Here is a 17,503-nt window from a genome sequence, read left to right as displayed (position 1 = left end):
ACCCTGGGTTCCCAGGGTGCCAGCCATTCCTTAGAGCCTGTCGCCGTCTGTCCATCTGCCTGTCTGCATGTCTGAGGTGGGGCTGCCACAGGTTGCAGAGTTCTGCAGGCCCCGGAAAGACCAAGATCCAGGTGCCGGATGCCCCACGTCTATGCGGGTCCCCACTCCTGGCTTGTAGACGGCTCCCGGCTCGGTTTACCCTACTCCGGCAAGAGCACCATGGGGAGGTTTTTAAGCAGTTCAGAATTATCTTTTCTTTCATTTCTACAGCCTAGTGCAAGGCACAGGGGCTGGGGTGGGGACCAAGGAAGGAGGGAGGGAGGGAGGGAGGGAGAGCGAGCGAGCTGGGGGAGGGGGAAGAGGGGGAGAGAGCCAGCTGTTTTTGTTGGGAAATACTTGGATAAAAGCGTGGGGTGGACATGACTCCCACCTCATTCGGGGCCTTCAGAGGATGAGGAGGACCTCTGCAGGACAGAGTGAAGAATCTGGGTCCAGGGAGGAGGGCAGCGGGAGCAGGCAGTGTGGAGGGCCAGCCCTGCACGGGTGACCCTTCCGCGCTCCTGCACTTCTGAGGGAGGCCAGCCAGGTTCCTGGACGGTTAGGGTTGTGGCCAGTCTGCTGGGGGCAGGGTCGGTCGGGGTGGAGATAGCAGGGGGCTTAGACGGCAGGAGAGCACAGGCCCCATGATCCGTAGAAATCTCAGGGGAGGGTTTGGATGCAAGGGTCCTGAGAACCTGAGAAGCTTGGAGCCGATCACGGCAATGCCATGCGGGTGAGAGGCCCCCGTGGACACCCAGTCACCAGCGTTTGGCCTCCAATTTGCGCCTCTTGCTGGACTCTTAACAGAGCCTCTTAACAGAGGGTTGGGGGCCCACGTGTAGTATCTGTCCCTGTCCCTGTCCATTGTGGTAAGGAGTGTCCTCTGTAGGCAACATCAAGGGGGCAGAGCCCAAGGGAGATTAAGAAACCCCCGCTTCCTTTTCTAGACTGAGCTGTCTCCCTCCTTTGCTGTCAGGTCCTGCCCCGCCCTTCTGTGCCCAGCTCCATGCCCAGCAGGCTGAGCTTTGCCCAAGCATCCTCGCCCTCTGGCTTTTGACTGAGTCCAGCCAATGGGAGGCCAAGTGGGCAGGACCAGGTGGAGGAGGCAGGGTATTTATTTCTCCAGCTCCTCTTCTGCTTGGCACCACGGTTCTGACGGGGACTCCATCTTCCATATCTGCAGCACCTGTCGGGCTGGACTCTGGATGCCTCGCTCGGCCTTGGTGCCCATGACCCCACCCACATCTCTACCAGTTCATTACTTCTCTTTATTTACCTTACGCATGTGCCCATGGTGTTTTGTGGTTGGGGTCATCAGACAAAATATAGGATGCCCGGTTTCCTTTAAATTTCAGATAAGCAACAAATACTTTTAGTATAAATATATCCTAAATATGGCATGGGACGTACTTACACTAAAAAATTCCTTGCTGTTTATCTGAAATTCACATCACATCTTTTTCTTTCCAAATCTGACAATCCTACCTGCAGGGCCCCTGATTGATACACTAATTGTCCCTCAGGTCATGGAACATTTCCGGCCACCCAACTAGAGGAACAGGTGGGTTTGAACCCCGTACCCCCTGCCATGCAGAGACAGGACTAGGGGTTGCTTCTTTCTCAAGTTGGGACAGTGGGAGGCTGCCCTGGGGACAAGAATGTAGCCTAAAGATAAGATTGACCCAGACATCTCCCCACTTGCTGGCATCAGCCCCTAAAACGTCCCCAGGGGCACAGGCAGAAGCATCTAGGTCCTTGCTCCCACGAGCAGGTCCTGGACCTTGGCAGTGATGTGGCCCGATTCTCAGCAGCCTTGAGGTCACAGCAGAGCTCCGCCAGTGTTGGCAACCAGGACAAGGACATTTGGAGAGACAAAGGGCCTTAGAAAGATCTGGAGTCCTCCTGTGCACTTTAAACTGGGTGTGGAGTCAGACTGAATGCCTTCCTCTCACCCCCTTGCGATGTGATTCTGGCCCTCAGCTTCCTCATCCCTAACAGGGGACAGGGATTCCTAGAGGGCAGTCTGTGGTGAGATTAAATCAAGGACTGCTCATGGCACTCACGCAGTGAGAAACAGGGTCAGGCCTAAACTGAGGTCTGCCCGCCTCCCAGGGCCCAGCCTCTCGTCCTCTGAATTAGGAAACAGTGGTTGCCATACCAGATCCCAAACACCCAACGGCTCAAACACAATAGTGTGTTTCTCCCTCTTGCAAACCTACACGCAGCTACCGTTCTTCCTCAGCACACAGCTCTCTGCCCGGAGGCGACTCAGGGACCCAGGCTGCGTCTGTGGGTGGCTCTGCCGTCGTGCGGGCCTTCCCGGGCCGCCGCGCCCGTGGGCACAGAGGTGCAAGCAGAGAGAGCGCGCAAAGGAGGACACAGAGAACATTCTGTCCGCCTGGCCTGGACGGGGTAGACATTCCTCGCGTTGTATGGGCTAGCTCGTGGTCCCCTGGCCACTTGTAACTTCACACAGGCTGGGAAATGTTTTCTGGCTCTGTTCCCAGGAAGAAGGGGAAACAGTTTCCGAGGTGGCCAGTGACCTCGGCTCCACTTCCTTGCCACCCCCCCCCCCGAAACCACACAACTGACAATACCTAGGAGGATTTGCGAGGAGGACCCAGGAACCGGTAGCCCCAAAGAAATGAGACTTCGGTTCTTGGTTTGGGTTCCCCGGAAGCAGACTAGGATTTGAGTTTACGCTGTATTGGGGGGTGTCGCACAGAACATGGTCGAGGGGTAGGGAAGTGAAACCGAAGAGGAGAGTCAGCAAAGGGCATATTCTCGGGCCTGTCTGCACTGTGGGGAAGCCTGCAGGGAACTCTGGGAGCCCACGTGGGACCAGAGCGTCTGAGCCGTCCCGTTACTGGAGGCCGAGTGGGGTGTGGATAATTCTCCCATCAGCCGGCAGTTGAGGGCTGGTGATTCCATGGCACTTGTGGCCTCTAACGTGGCAAAGGATGCTTGAGCAAGACGTGCAGGTGCTAGCAGGGGGAGGGCTGAAGCATGCACTGAGTGGTCAGGGTGGGGGACCCAAGTAGGGCACCCACAGTGTCAGCTATGCACAGCGAGGTTGCAAGGGACGCTCGATATCCTCCCCACGGCCCCTTGAAGGGACAGGCAGGGGTCAGCTCCCAACCTGCAGCCATGTCCATGACCTGCGCCCTGGTCCGATCGCTCCCAGAAGCGGGGTCAGAGAGCCTGGAGGCAGCTGTGAGGCCAAGGGGTGAGCACTTGACTCGGAGTCCACTGACCCGATTTGGAACCCAACCCTGCCACTTACTGCCTCAAGACCTTGTGCAAGTATGTCATCTCTTCCAAGTCCAGTCCATTCTCTGGTCACTTAACGACACTTGCTTGGTGCCCACTGAATATGTGACCTTGAGTGTGCTGGGCCCTGAGGATACAGCTGAGGACCCAGGCAGCCCGGCCCTCTGGGGCTCACAGGTACTTACAGCTCTGGGCCACCACTCCTTTTCAGGAAAACAGGTGGGGTGGGGGTCAGAAAAGTAGAGAGTACTTCCGGTCCTGCTGGGTGTCCAGTACTATTCTTCTAGACACAGACTCCAGCAGGGTCTTTCATACCAGGCCTGGCCCTCATGGACATCACACTCCAGGAAGATGATTCCGAGTGGTAAGTATTAAAACAGAACCCACTGAGAGTGAGGGGAGACCAGGCTTGTTCGACACGGTCCCCTGACCACCCTGAGATGTTGGCATCTGAGCTAGACCAAAGGCAAGGAGAAGAAAGCACCATGAAAGGCTAGGAGAACAGTGCTCTGGGCAGAAGGAACCACAGGTGCAAAGGCCCTGGGGTGGGTCAGGGCTGGTCTTGTCCCTTTGGGGGACATTTGGGGCTGCCAGGCAGGCAGGGCTGGAGTTCTGGGCCAGAAGCCTGATCTGGCCACCCCTTTTGCTGCACCAGGAGACTCCAGTTCTGGGGTCAAATTCCAGCCCCAGGAATCCTTGTTAAGGCTTAAAAAAATGGGGTTCTATTGCCATTTAATGGTGGCTCTGCCCTTGAAGCTCACCCCCAGGTCCCAGGGTTCCCAGCTGTCTGGAACACACAGCCTTGTCTTAGATTTACCTCCCCCATAGCCCAGGGGAGAGAAGAGATCTAGGGGTGTCTGAGACCTGGCCCCTCAGCAGCTGCGTCCCCCAGCTTTTCTCCACCTGGATCTTCTTTTCTGGTCTACAGTTGCTTGCAGCCCCCAATTCTTCCCCTAATCAGGGAAGGGTGGGGTCTGCAGCCTGCTGGGTGAGGGTAGGGGTGGGGAGGAGAAGAGGAAGAGCCAGAGCCCCGCAGAGGCTCTGAGGCAGGCTAGGGGGTGGAGTGTGGAAGGTAGCCATGGGGTAGAGTTCACTAACAGGTTCTGGAATCTCTAGGCATGAGTTCAAATCCCTGTGGAGCAGCTATGTACTGGGGCCCACGCTCAGAAGAGCCCATACCTGGTTTTGCGTCCACACTGCTGTCTTGAAATTCTTAATGTTTAAAATCAGGAGCCTATCACTTGCAGGTCTCACTAGGCTCCACGGATTACGGAGCGGACCCTGCTACCTGTTCTTAGCCGTGGGCCTCGGCAAGTTCCTCTGCCCCATAGACCCTCAGTGTTCTCCTCTGCAGAATGGAGCCATGCTTCCATTACCTCCGAGGAGCTTCCTGAGAAGAAGATGAGAGATTCCAGGCAAAGCACCAGGCTGTGGCACAGCCATCAGAGCCGTCAGTCCCTGGTGATCGTGGCAGAGTTGCTCTTTAGGGCCCGGTGGGGAGACGTGTGTCCAGAGCCACCAGTCTGCCTCCCAGCCTTGTGTGGGTGCACGACACTTGAGGCCAAAAATAAAATCCTCACTGGGTAGCAAATTGTTCCGCTGTTGTTCCACAACGCCCTGCCCGTGGCCATACTGGGTCCAGTGGTGTAGGCCCTAAATGAGCGGGGGATGCGGTCCTAGGGTTTTTGAGCCCGGGAGAGAGGAGGTCTGGCCAGGCACCCTGCACCTGCTTAGTGGGGGGAGGGGGACTGCAGGGCAGGGGGAGGCAGTCATCTGCCCTTGACAGGTGAAGACACAACACCCAGAGTTGCTAATGGGGTCTCTCCGGGAGCAGCACCCCTCACCCTATGTCCCGGCTTGTGGGATCCCCACTGGATCAGTAACCAAGTCCCAGCAACCCAATCTTCCAGACATTCTGGAGTCTCAACTTCCTAGATTCACAGCTCAACAATTTCCCAACAGCGAGGCCTTGGGCAAGTTTCTCTCTGGGCCTCAGTTTCCCCATGTTCTGTGAAAGAACAGCTCTGACCTCGTGGTATGCCACATGACATCAGGCCCTGCATGGAAAGCACTTAGAAGTGTCCTGACAAATGTCCGGCTCACCTCCACGCTGAGCCCGAGGGCGCGCTCCAAAACACCAGGCCAGTCCTTCAGCGGAGGCCCTCCAGCGGCTGGTTGTCTTCAGGATAAAGCCCAAACTCCCCAGGCTCCCCTGAGCCTCCGTGGGCTGAGAACCCGCTCAGCGTCCATTTCCCAGACTCCAGCCAAAGGGCCTGGGGTTTGCTCTAGGAAACTGCCAGCCCTTAAACCAGCGCCTATGATGTGCCTGTCAGTCAAAGCCAAGGGGCGGGCACATGAGCAGGCTCAGCCAATTGGGTGCCTTCTCTAAGGTCCTTGCTTGTTGGGGATGGAGGGGCTGATGGCAAGGGGGAGGGGAGGCTTCATTTTGGGGGGTATGCCCCTGAGTTCCCGCTGCCTGGATCTCCAGGGCTGCCCTGGGCCCTGGGACTCCCCAGGCCTGGGTCTTTAGCTCTTCTCATTCTGTGGCCTCCCTCATGCCGTCCACGGATGTCGTCTTTGCCCAGAGTAGCCTGTGCGTTTCTGTTGCTGGCAACCGGAGAGCCCGGCCCGTGCACTCTGGGGCCTGCGGACGGACGGCTTCTCCAGCGGCAGCCAGCCCTCTCCCGCCCCCGACTTTCACCTCTAAGCCTCTGCCTATAGCTCCCAGAGGGCACGGATGCTGTTTTGTGCCTCTGACTTGGTCCCCGCTGTTTCTTCTGCCCGGAATACTCTTCCCGCCTTCCTTCCTGGCTCTGTCTTATCCTCAAGAACCACATCAGACATTGTCAACTCTGGGGGGACTTCCTCCAGCCCCCCTTCTCACCCGCCCACCCCCCCAGGCTGGCTCTGACTCTCTGGGCAACCCTGGATCTGAGACCTCTGTGCGTACCAGCATTCCCCATGCATGAACCCGAGGCCAGAACCATGTCTCCATTGGTTCAGATGTTTGAGAGGCTCTAGAACCATGGAGGGCAGACAGAGACAGCTCTCTTGAGACCTGCTCAGGGACTCCTGGGCCGGCAGGGACTGACTCCACGGCCCGCTGATGTATGTGCTCCCACATAGGCCCCAGTCCCTGCCCCTGACCAGCGCCTTTTCAGCCGTGGCCTCAGCGCCTGGCCCTGCCTTAGCCTCTGCTCCAGCCCTGGCCCCAGGCTCCTCCCTCCACCTTTGCCCTCACCCTGGTCCCTCCCTACCCCCAGCATTCTTCTCAGGGAACCCCATCCTCAGGCTGTCCTCTGTGGAGGCCCTGGCTCTGATTGAATGGGGGCCTTGGTTGGGGGAAGCCCTGGACAGCTAGTTGGGGCATCAGGGATGGGCGCCGAGTCCAGCTCCCCCAAATACCACGGGCCCAGCAGCTCCAACAGCAAGTACCAGGGCCAAGCCAGAAGGCAGGGGCAGGTCCCAGGTTGAAGACCTGAAGCCTCCTTCACCTTGCCCCCTCCCCTGCCCTGGGCCAGGTGTGGTTCTGAGCCACGGGCAGAGCTGAGCCTTTATGGGTTGCTGAATGCCCTCGCTGGGGAAGGGCACGAGCTGCAGCCACCCACCATCGGATAGAAGGAAGTAAAAGGGAGAGTCCTGGGACATACCAGTAGGATCTGGGGAGCCCACAAAGTGGGGGCCTTAAGAATGACCTCTACCTTGCCTATGGTTGACCAGCCTGAAAGAAAGGACAAAAAACAGCTCGAGACCCCCTGGGGTCACCGATGCCTCTCCCTCTTGTCCTTGGGAACTGAACCAGGGAGGCAGGGGTAAACCATGGAGAAGGTGGCCCTCCACCCACAGGTGGGTCGTGCAATGGACACATTGTAAGGACAGAGGCCAGCATTATGATGTCACGGCCCGGCGGTGGCTTTGTGCTCCTGGAGGCCTGAGTGAGTCAGCTGGGCCCCCTCCTCCTTCCCCATGCTCCTGTCCTGGCATCTGATGCTCAGGGCTGGAGAGGCTGACCACGCAGCCCCTCCCCTCCTCTCCCTGCTCCATCCCTGTGCTGCAGCTGGTCTAGCAGATGGCCAGTGAATGGCAGGCTTAGGGAGACGTTTTTCTCCTTTGGGCCATAACCAGGAACCAGACTTAGACAAATGGTCCAGGAGCTCTTCGCAAGGCCATGTGGAAACTACCTGTTAACTAGGCCACCCTCCCGGCCTGACCATGAGCTCATTCAAAGTGACTGTCTCAGCCTCCATGTTCCTTTGATGAGCTCAGTATACGCTCAGAGTATGTGATGTCACTGAATGCATAAAGGGGTGGAGGGCGGCTGGGTAGGATAGGCCACCAAGGTGTCCCCGCCCCATGCACACTGCTTTCTGAGCCAGCCCCCAGCCCTGACCCTGGGGCTCTCTCCTGAATGCTGTGGGAAACCAGCACCTGTTGGAAGACCCCAGATGCTGGCTCCAATGAGCCTCAAGTCCAGCTCTAGTCCTCCTGTGTGTCCCTGAGCTGGTCACAGCCCCCCTCTGAGCCTGTTTCCTTTTCCACAAACTGGGAGTGTCACCTGGCTTCCAGGGGCTGTTGGGAAGGTCGGAAGAGAAAGCGCTAATCAGTCTTCACGCCTGGACCACGTGGCCCTCGTCCACCAGCACGGCCAGGGTGGTGAGGGGCGATGCTGGTGGCCATGGACACCAGCCAGGGGGCTGGCCCGAGCGTTACCAGCGACAAGGATAGGCACTTGCAGGTGCTGTCACAGGAACTCTGCCGGCTCCAGGCAAAGTACGAGAGGTCCCAGGCCCCACTGTGCCCCTGCCCCAGGCCCAGTAGCACCCACACTGGGCTAGGTGGCTGGGACTGAGCAAACATCCCTGGGGGCCAGGCAGGGAAGGAACAAGGCGGGGAGCAATCCCTGGAAGTAAACGGGAGGGGCAGCCGTGGGGAGGGGTGGGGGCTTGGCTCCTGCCCCTCGAGCTCAGACCTTGGGCCATCCCAGGCCCTCCGTGGGCTTAGTCTCCTGTCCCAGAGGCAGGGCTGTGGGTGGCCATCCCCTGCACCTGTCAGCTCAGCCCCTCTCAAGTCAACCCTCGAGGCTGTCCCTCCTCCACCTGCCTTGAGGGGAGACCCTGGGTCCTTACCCTTCGGGCAGCCCGTCAGTTTCAGGAGGCCCATAAAAGCCTGAATCAGATGCAAAAGGATGTGTCTGTGAGCAATTTTGTGGAGAAATGTCCAACCCTTCCATCCGATTCTATTAGGGTTTCCCGACCCCGCTAAGGATTAGCCCCATGGTGCGCAGGGTCCACATGATATTTGTGGGGAAAGATGGCTTTCCCCTGCATTTTCCAGGACCGTATGGATGAGAAAGTGGGGGCTGAGAGGCAGAGAGGCCTGCCCTGGGTCACTGAGCCGTTGCTCAGAGAGCCCACCACAGTCCCTGGAGGCTCAGCCAGCTGACCCGGGCGGGTCCCACTCTGCCTCTGCCCGTGACCAACCGCTGACCTTGACTGGGCACAGAGCAGGCGACCTACTGGAGACTAAGCTTGCTCAGGGGCTCGCCTAAGAGTCAAGCATGGCTGGGCAGCAGCTCGTGGTTATCTCCCCTCTGGGGGTGCTGGGGTCCCCAATCTCAGACTGAGTGCTCCCTATGTGCTGGGCGCCCCACGCATGGTCCCGGCCAGCCTGTCGTTATAGATGGGCTAGCGAAGCACAGAGTGGAAACACCTGGCCAGGTCACCAGCTGGTGGGGGGGCTCAGGCTGGCCTCTAAAGGAGGCTCCGTAGACCCCCTACCCCCCACCAGAAGGACTGGACGCCCCTCTCCCTGGTGCTCCTTCCTCACACCTGCTCATAGCAGCTCTTTGAACTGTGCCTCAGTTTACTCATCAGGAAATGGGGTGGAGAGGCTTAAGTCAGTGGCCCACTGATGGGTTGGGGGTGGGGGGCCCACCCAGTGCAGGTCTGAGCCAGAGATCCCCACGGAGAGTGGTTGCAAGAGGTCATGACCTGGGAGCCTCCACACCACGTCTCACCGTCGCTGAAATGTCTCCACAGGCAGAGGAAGCTGAAGAGAGAGGTTGAGAAGCACAAGCTTTTTGAAGACTATCTGATTAAGGTCCTTGAGATAATCCCCAAGGGTATGTATGGAGCTTCGTCTCCGCGGCCGCCTCCCGGCCTTGGGACTAGGGCGCGGGGTGAGCTTTGACCTCATCTGCAGAATGAGGACCCACAAAGGCCGATGCCGCAGGGGCTTGGAAGGACGCAGGTGCCAAGCGAGCCTGCCCGGTGGACCCCGGCGCCACCAGCGCCGCTAGTGTGGCCCACAGCAAGGTCTCAGGTCCTGGTTTCTTGATCTGCACGAGGGGAACAACACCGGTTACGCGGATCAGATGCACTCATCCTTCATGAGCCTGCAGCGCGGCGCCCGGCATTCAGCGAACACCCGGGACGGGTTAGCTATGATCGCTGTTATTTTGGGTGCCTTTGGTTTTGTTTTGTGTTTTGCTATTATCAACTGAAATTACACAGACACCAGAAATGGCTTTGTGTTTTGTTTCATCCTGATTAGTACCAGAGCCCACTGTCGTCAGTGCCAGATACTTGGGAAGGGAAGGGGATCAAACATGTATTTTTATCATCATTATCTCAACATCATCAATAATAAGAGTAACTATTGCCATTTATTAACTACTATGAACTAACTTTGCGCTGACCTCTTTAGAAAAGCGTTTTTTCCTCTCTATAAGCTTCTGAGAACTGTGTTACCAAGCCTCAGAGAGGTTAAGGAACTTGCCCAAAATGCCCAGCCAGGAAGGGGTGGGGCTGGGTCTCAGACTCTGGTCTGACTTCAGAGCCACTGCACTAAATGCTGTGGAGAGGTGAGAGCCCCCCAAACTGTCCTGGATGTCAGGGAAGTCTTCACGGAAGAGGTGGCCTCTCATGGGGCTCAAATGAGGTCAACAAAGGGGAACGGCATTGCGGGCAGAAGGAACAGCATGAATGTAGGCTGGAGCCACAGCCCTGCGTGGTGAATTTGGGGATGGGGAGTTCTATGTGCTGGAGCTGCAGGACTTGGCGGGGGTTGCTGGGAGACTGTGACTGGGAGGCTGCCCAAAAAGTGTTGAGCACCAAGCCGGGGAGAGGTGAAGGCTCCAGGTCCTTGGGGACTGTCTCCTGTCTCACTGGGCCTCCTGGCTCCAGAATCTGGGTTCTTGGCTGCTCAGGGACTTTCAAATGTGAATGCTTCTCTTGAAGAGGCAGGTTATGGGGGAGGGGGCCGGACAGCTGCTGGACCCATCCTGCTGTCCTGGGCTAAGCCCCGCACGGGTCGTCTGGCACCTCTCAACTGTGGGGCTGCAGCTGGAATTGCAGGGCCGTGGCAGAAGTCCCACCCCCATCGTTGGCGTCACCCCGGCAGGGGGCAGGTGAGCTCTGTGCCCACCCATCCCACCACAGCACTGTCTCCCTAGGCTGCAACGAAGGGGAAGAGCCAGAGGCGGTCCTGGTGGAGACCATGGTGGAACACTACGGGCAGCTCTTCACAATCAGCCAGGACATCCAGAAGCATCTGGAGGCCCTCTCCGAGATGAACCGGGTCGTCCACCAGAGGCTGGAGTCTCTAGAGGAGAGCCACAGGGCTCTTATCCCGGTAACAGCTATCTGCAGCCTGGTCCGTTGCCCTTTAGTCCATAGGACTGGGGGCAGGGGGTCCCCCTTCCCTCTGCACCTCCGGGAAAGGCTCAGAGCAGCGGTGGGCTGCTGAGAGGGTCTGGGTGGGGCTGTCACTCCAGAGCCCTGTTCTGGATCCCTTTCTCTGTTTCTGCTAGCTGACTCGGGGTTTCTCCTGAAGCCTAGCTTATGCTCAAAAGGTGTTCTTAGGTTCAAACAGACTGGGTTCAAATTCCAGTTCAGTCTCTGACTGGCTGCATGATCCTGGGCCAGGGTGGCCCCTCTCTGAGCCTCAGTTTCTCTATCTGTCGAATGGCGATGCAACCTAGCTCGTAGGTTGTCATGAGACATGGAGGGGTGCCAAAGTAAGTGTCCCAAGTGGTCACCTCTCTTTCCTTTTTGGTTAATCGTATGATAGAACTTTTGCCAGGAGGGCCGGGCATCCCAGCCGGCAGAAGGTGCCCAGGCGAAGGCATGGCAGGATGAATTTGCATGCTGCAGCTGGGGCCTGGGGCCACAGAGAAGAGGACTTGGAGAGGAAGGCTGAGGGTGGGTTGATTCTTGGAAAGGACCATTGCGTGATGTTTGCAGCGAGCCTCTGCCCTCTAGTGGCCGCACTGAAAATCTACACCACGTTGCACCTTTTTCCCTCTGGAGAGCCAGACCCCTTATGATTGGGCAGGACAGGGCGAGGCACAGTTTACGGCTTTGTCTCATTTAAATCTCACCCCAGCCCCTGGAGGTAAGTGCTTTAATTCCTGGGGCTGAGACAAAGGGAGGTGAGTGAGGTGAGCATTCAGGTGTTGGTTGGATCCCATCCTTATTTAAAATTTTAAGTATTTTGTCCATCATGGATTCTTTGTATTAACTTTGATTTTTTAAAAACATTGGATTAAAGTATTATTTATCTTAATTAATCTATCTTCATTTTAAGCGTATGCTGAGTTTTCCCACACCACCTTAAATTTAGCTCTTCTTCCCACTTTCCAGGGGAGGAGACTAAGACACAGAGAAGTGAGGACACCTGTGTATGTCCCGTGTCCAAACTCACGCCCCATGGGGCCTCACGGGGGGGGGGGGGGTGCGGGGAGGTGCGGCTGGCACAGCCCTGTGCGGAACAGGCTGGGCCACAGGAGGCCGTCCGTGGCCTTGCTCCGCGGTGCCCTCCTAGCAGCCCCCAGGGCCACAAGGTCACAGACTCTTGGCCCTGGTTACGGGAGGAAAAGGGGGTCTGGGGGCCATGAGTTAACATTCAAACCCCAGTCAGCCCAGACATGCCCTTTCAGGCCTTTCCTGGTGCCCTGAACAGTTGGGAGACCCAGAGCTTTCACCTCTGCCCACCCCTATCATGGCTCAGATCCCCCGGGGCAGTGAGCTCCTTGGGCCCAAGCCCAGGTCAGATGTCCCCACAGCTTGCTGCACCCAGGTGACGCAGCCTCTCCCATCGCAGAGCCTCAAGATTCGGCTGTGTCAGCTGCAGAAGCGATGTCATCACGAGCAGAAGCAGTGGGGGCAGCTGGGACACCATGTCACCTCCCAGAAGGACATGGACAGCTATAATGTGAGTCTGATCTATGGGATGGGGGTGGGGGCAGGGCTGGGGGCTGCCGTCTTCTCAATAAGCACCCCCCCCCCCATACACACGCCCCACTTACCTCGCCCTGGTGACTGCCTGTCTTCGAAGAGCTTCCCTAAGGTGGGGCAGAGGTTACTTTACAGATGGGAAAATGGAGGCCACAGAGGGTTAAGGGCCAGGCTCTGCCAAGAACCAGAGCTGGGATCTCCAGCCCAGTCCCAGGGCTTGGCATATGCTGGCTGCTTACCCAGTTCTTCTGTAATGCTTGTGGTTGATAATAGAACAGTGGCATTTAGGTGAGTGGTTATTATGTGCTGTCCTCAGTAATTCGTACGTCTCCGTGATCATCACAGGCAGTGCTTAGCCCCCTAACCCGGGACAGGCACTCCTAAGTGTTGGTGGATTCTTACCTGTATCTATTTCACGGATGAGAAAAGTAATGTTCAGAAAGAGTAAGTCATGGCCAAAGTCCATGACCAGGGGGCAGGATTCTGGGCTTAAGCTCTCGAGCTGCTCCTTCCTGGCCTTTGGAATGGGGACTGGTTACCCTCTGGCCCCTGGGTCCTCACTAAAACCAGAGCCTGTGCCCTCCCCCCAGCCGCAGGGGCTGCTGGGAAGACACCAGGACCAAGGCCCGGGGCACATTCCACCTGGACAGAGTGTGGTCAGCAAATGCAGGGTCTTCTCAGTCCCCACGCCATCCTAATCAGGAAGACATGGGGGGTGGGGTCAACATGTTGCTGACCTCCAGCCAAGGGGCTGCGAGAGGCAGTGGATCGGCCAGTGTTTATAGAGCCCCTTCTGGATCTTTCTCTTCAAGATGCGAAGCAAGGCTGCCACTGCTGGCCACAACCCTGAGGACCAGAAGTCTAGGACTCTGGTGCTGCCCAGAGTGACGAGCTCCAGGTTCCTCCATGACCCTTCCCGGGCCCTGCCCCAGGTGTGGACCACGGGTGTCTCCAGCCAGGAGGACCCTCTGGGAAGTTAATTCAGTGTCCCTCATAGCAGGGGAGGTTGCTCAGGCCCTGGGGTGGCAGCGACTGGACCAAGGCCCTCTGGGCGTGGAGCACGGAACAGGACGAGAAGGTGGCTTGTCTGGTCCGAGTGAGCTGGGGACGGGGGGCAGGGGGAGGCTGGCAGAGGACCAGATCCGCCGCCTCCTCCTCTTGCAGACTCAGCTGCTCCACTACGTGCACGTAGCCATCAACAACATGGTCCGGCAGTGCTCCCCCTCCACCCACGGCGCGCCCAAGAGCATGGACCTCTTCTCGAAGCTCGACCTGATTCAGGTGAGGCCTCGCTGCCGCCCCAGGCTGGTCTCCAGCCGCAGCCTCTCCTGAGCCTCAGCTTGTGGCGCACTCACGTTTAGCCCCCGTGAGCCCGTCCCTCCATGGCTACACAGGCTCCTGGGGCAGTAGGTCATGGGGTCTCTATGAGTCACTCGACAAACTTGTAATGAGCCCCCATTTGGTGCAGGATCAGAGGCAGGTGTAAAGAAACTCCTGCCCTGCCTGGTCTTTGTGGCCCACGTTGGCACATCACACACACACACACACACACACACACACTGTGTACACACTCATGCGGACATTCATGTTTCACGACACACGTGAAACATACACGGAAGCACCTGCAAACACGCGGACATGCACACGGGTATGGTCAGGCATTGACACTCACATGTGCGCTCCGGGAGGACACATCGCAGTGACTAAGGGAGCCGCCTCAGTTGCAACCTCGGACTCTCGGTCAAGTCCCCTGAGCCTCCCCTTCTCACTGCCCCGCAGGACCAGCCCCCCACCTGCCATACGCCGATGCCCGTACGGAGAGCGTGTCATCACACCGGCTACTGCCCACAGAGCACGTCTCTTCTTCTCTGCAGTAATACCTTTACTGGGATATAATTCACACACCACAACATTTTCCCTCTTCAAGCATCCCCTTGTTGTTTTCAGTTCAGTCAGAACCGGGCAACCATCACTACTATCCAGAACATTTCTTCACCCCAAAATGACACATTTTGCACCTGGTTTCTCTCACTTAGCATAATGTTTTCAAGGTCAGCTGCGTCATAGCATGAATCAATACTTCATTCCTTATTAGGGCTGGATACTATTCCGCTGTGTCGACCAGTGGATCAGTTGAAGGACATTTGGGTGGTTTCTGGGTTTTTTGGCTCTTGTGAATAACGCCGCTGTGAACATTCACGTACGTGTTTCAGCGTGGACATAGGTGTTCAGTGAGCTCGGCTGACACCTCGGAGTGGAACTGCTGAATCACAGAGTGAGTGTATATTTAACATTTTGAGGAACTGCCAAACTGTTTTCCAGAGTGGCTGCACGATTTCACGATCCCACGATCAATGTGGGAGGGTTCCAATTTCTCCACATCCTGTCCACACTTGGTATTGTCTGTCTTTCATAATTCAGCCATCCCAGGGGGTGTGAAGTCATATCTCACTGTGGTTTCGCTTTGCGAGTCATTGGTGACAAAGGACGTTGAGTATCTTTCATGTGCTTATTGGCTATTTGTATCTCTTCTTTGAAGAAAGATCTATTCAGATCCTTTGCCCATTTTTTAATTGGATTATTTGGGTTTTTTTTTAATTGTTGAGTTCTAAGATATATTCTAGATAGAAGTCCCTTATCAGATGTATGTGTTTGCAAATATTTTCTCCCCTTCTGTGGGTTATCTTTTCACTTGATGATGTCCTTTGAAGAACCAGAGCTTTTAATTTTGATGAAATTGAGCTATTTTTTCTTTGGCTACTTGTCTCTAGGCATCACATCACATCACATTGCAAAAACTATAATCCCCAGTGATGAAGATATACACCTAAGCTTTCTAATAAGAAATTTATAGTTTTTGCTTTAATATTTAGATTAATGATCCATTTTTAGTTAACTTGTATGTATGGTATGGGATAGGGGTCCGATTTCATTCTTTTGCATAAAGATATTCCGTTGTCCCCATACCATCTGTTGAAAAACACTTATCCTTTCTCCTTTGAATTGTCTCCTCTCCCTTGTCAAAAATCAATTGCCAACAAATGTGAAGGTAAATTTCTGGACCCTCAATTCTATTGCGTTGGGGTCTAGATGTCTGTCCTCTGCCAATACCACTTCCTGGAGCTCTGTAGTAAATTTTGAAATGAAGAGATTGGAGTCCTCCAACTTTGCTCTTTTCTGAAGTGGTTTGAGTCTTCTAACAGGGCATGTTTTTGCCATGAACCAAAGCTCCGTGGCTGGGTGGGTTTCAGGCATAGTGTGACCTGAGCTCACTGGATCGGCCAGGACTCATCCCTTCCATGCTCTGCTGTCGGCCATCCTCACTACTGGCTTCGTTCTAGGTCACAACTTGCTCTCCTTACTTGAGGCAGGCTCAGTGGCCACGTTCAAACACGGGACGCTCGTTCCTCTGGAACACCAAAGGGGCGAGTCCCTGCCCCAGGGTTGCCGTGGCAACAGCCCACAGTCAGCAAGCCTGCCTCTCTGCTGAGAAGGACTTCTCACGAGCTCTCAGACAGCATCAGGGCTGCTCCGCGGCACGGCTCCAGGGACACCATTCACGTTGTTGGCGTCCCCTGGGGCACAACTCATGTTATTCATATTCACATTGTGATATGAATGATGTAGCTTTCAATAAGGGCACATTTGTCTAAATAGTCACAGCGCATTAATTTCATCTTCCTCCCGAGAAAAAGGAAAAAATTACACGGTGATGTCAAGGGGTACCATGGGTCTCCTGCAACAATCACTCAACCAAGGCTTATTGAGTCGCCCACATGTGCTCTGCATTGTCCTAGGTAAAAAGCTGGAGGTGGAAGGACCTTAAGAAATGAATGCCTCAGAGAGGAGGCTGGGGGAAGGCAGGGTGGGCTTACTGGAGGAAGCAGTGAAAAGAGGCAAGCAACCACATTTAGGAAGTCACACCAGGACTTGGACTCCGTCGTCCAGATTTACCACCCCTGGGCTGTGCAGCTCCAGACAAGTCACTTAACCTCTCTGAGCCTCAACTTGCTCATTGGCCAAGTGTCATTGATACCACATTCTTTGCGGGGCGCTTGTGAGAGTTAACGGAAGTATAGGGAACCTCTGATGGTGTGTTGGTCCTTGGGAGGGGTGTCAAAGCACCGGCAGGTGAGAGAGATTTCTTTTTCCTCCCAGGAATTTATGTTGGACAAAATGGAGACAGTGAGATTTATCTCACTGCTCATGGAACCCAGAGTATGCTGGTCAGGGGACAGTCTCAAGAACCCCAGAAGATACCCCAGATCCTTCAGGAAATGCCCAAGAGATCAAGAATCGGTCCCCAGAGCTCCCCTTCCAGGCACCCAGACTTCAGAGTGCTCCAGCTCGAACTGAGCCAGCGCCCGTGCTCGCCCTGCCTGCATCATGACCCTCTTCCTACCTGTCCAGCCTCCTTTTCTCACCACAGCGCCTCCAAGTGGGCGGGAGCCAGCCTGGGGGTGGGGGCGCTGTTCCCTGTTCCAGGGGATTAGCAGGCGTGGAGGCTGGGACTGGTGAAGGGGGGGGGGAGGTTCCCGGGTTGAAGGCAGCCGTCAGGTGGAAGGTCCCAGATTGGAGGCCGCAAGCTCACAGCCATCGGTGGGTTTGTCTAAGAAGAGCTCTGGATAGGTGCCTAGCTTTTAGGAACATCCGAATCACAGGAACTCTTGTATAGAGCCACCCAGGGCCATAGGATGCATGGGAGCTGGCTTTGCCCGTGGCAGACTGGGGAGCACGGCAGACTGGGGGTACTGAATCTGTCTATCAGGGGCATCTTGTCTCTGCTTCTCAGAAGCCGAATACCGGGTCAGTGCCTACTGCCTTCCCGAGGGTCCCGGAGCTGCCTGGAAAGAATGCTGCTCTCAGAGAGACCTTGGCCAGGCAAAGCCCCTCTCCAGGCCAGTTTTCCACCTGCAAGATTGGGTGAGAGGGTGTCTAAGGGAGTCCCCCGCCCCAGT

General features: G+C 56.2%; 1 protein-coding gene across 1 annotated transcript; it reads left to right on the top strand.

The window, feature by feature from the left end:
- The first annotated feature begins 7,972 nt into the window (after positions 1-7,972).
- CCDC197 (coiled-coil domain containing 197) lies at positions 7,973-16,949 on the top strand. Its single transcript, XM_026515131.4, has 6 exons — positions 7,973-8,079; positions 9,348-9,430; positions 10,763-10,941; positions 12,412-12,522; positions 13,710-13,826; positions 16,704-16,949. The coding sequence occupies exons 1-6, from the start codon at positions 7,973-7,975 to the stop codon at positions 16,899-16,901; spliced, it is 795 nt and encodes a 264-aa protein (XP_026370916.3). The 3' UTR covers positions 16,902-16,949.
- Positions 16,950-17,503: the final 554 nt, after the last annotated feature.

The sequence above is a fragment of the Ursus arctos genome, unplaced genomic scaffold, assembly GCF_023065955.2.
Source record: "Ursus arctos isolate Adak ecotype North America unplaced genomic scaffold, UrsArc2.0 scaffold_25, whole genome shotgun sequence".
Lineage (NCBI taxonomy): Eukaryota > Metazoa > Chordata > Mammalia > Carnivora > Ursidae > Ursus > Ursus arctos.
The sequence above is the reverse complement of the archived record's forward strand: the minus strand, read 5'-3'. Positions and strand labels throughout refer to the sequence as shown.

What these genes read in the sequence shown, in the direction of transcription:
- CCDC197 (XM_026515131.4), top strand. Translation starts at nt 7,973, where the DNA reads ATGCTGGTGGCCATGGACACCAGCCAGGGGGCTGGCCCGAGCGTTACC. An exon ending in CCTTGAGATAATCCCCAAGG is followed by an intron (nt 9,431 to 10,762) that starts GTATGTATGGAG and finishes CTGTCTCCCTAG; the next exon opens with GCTGCAACGAAGGGGAAGAG. An exon ending in AGGACATGGACAGCTATAAT is followed by an intron (nt 12,523 to 13,709) that starts GTGAGTCTGATC and finishes CTCCTCTTGCAG; the next exon opens with ACTCAGCTGCTCCACTACGT.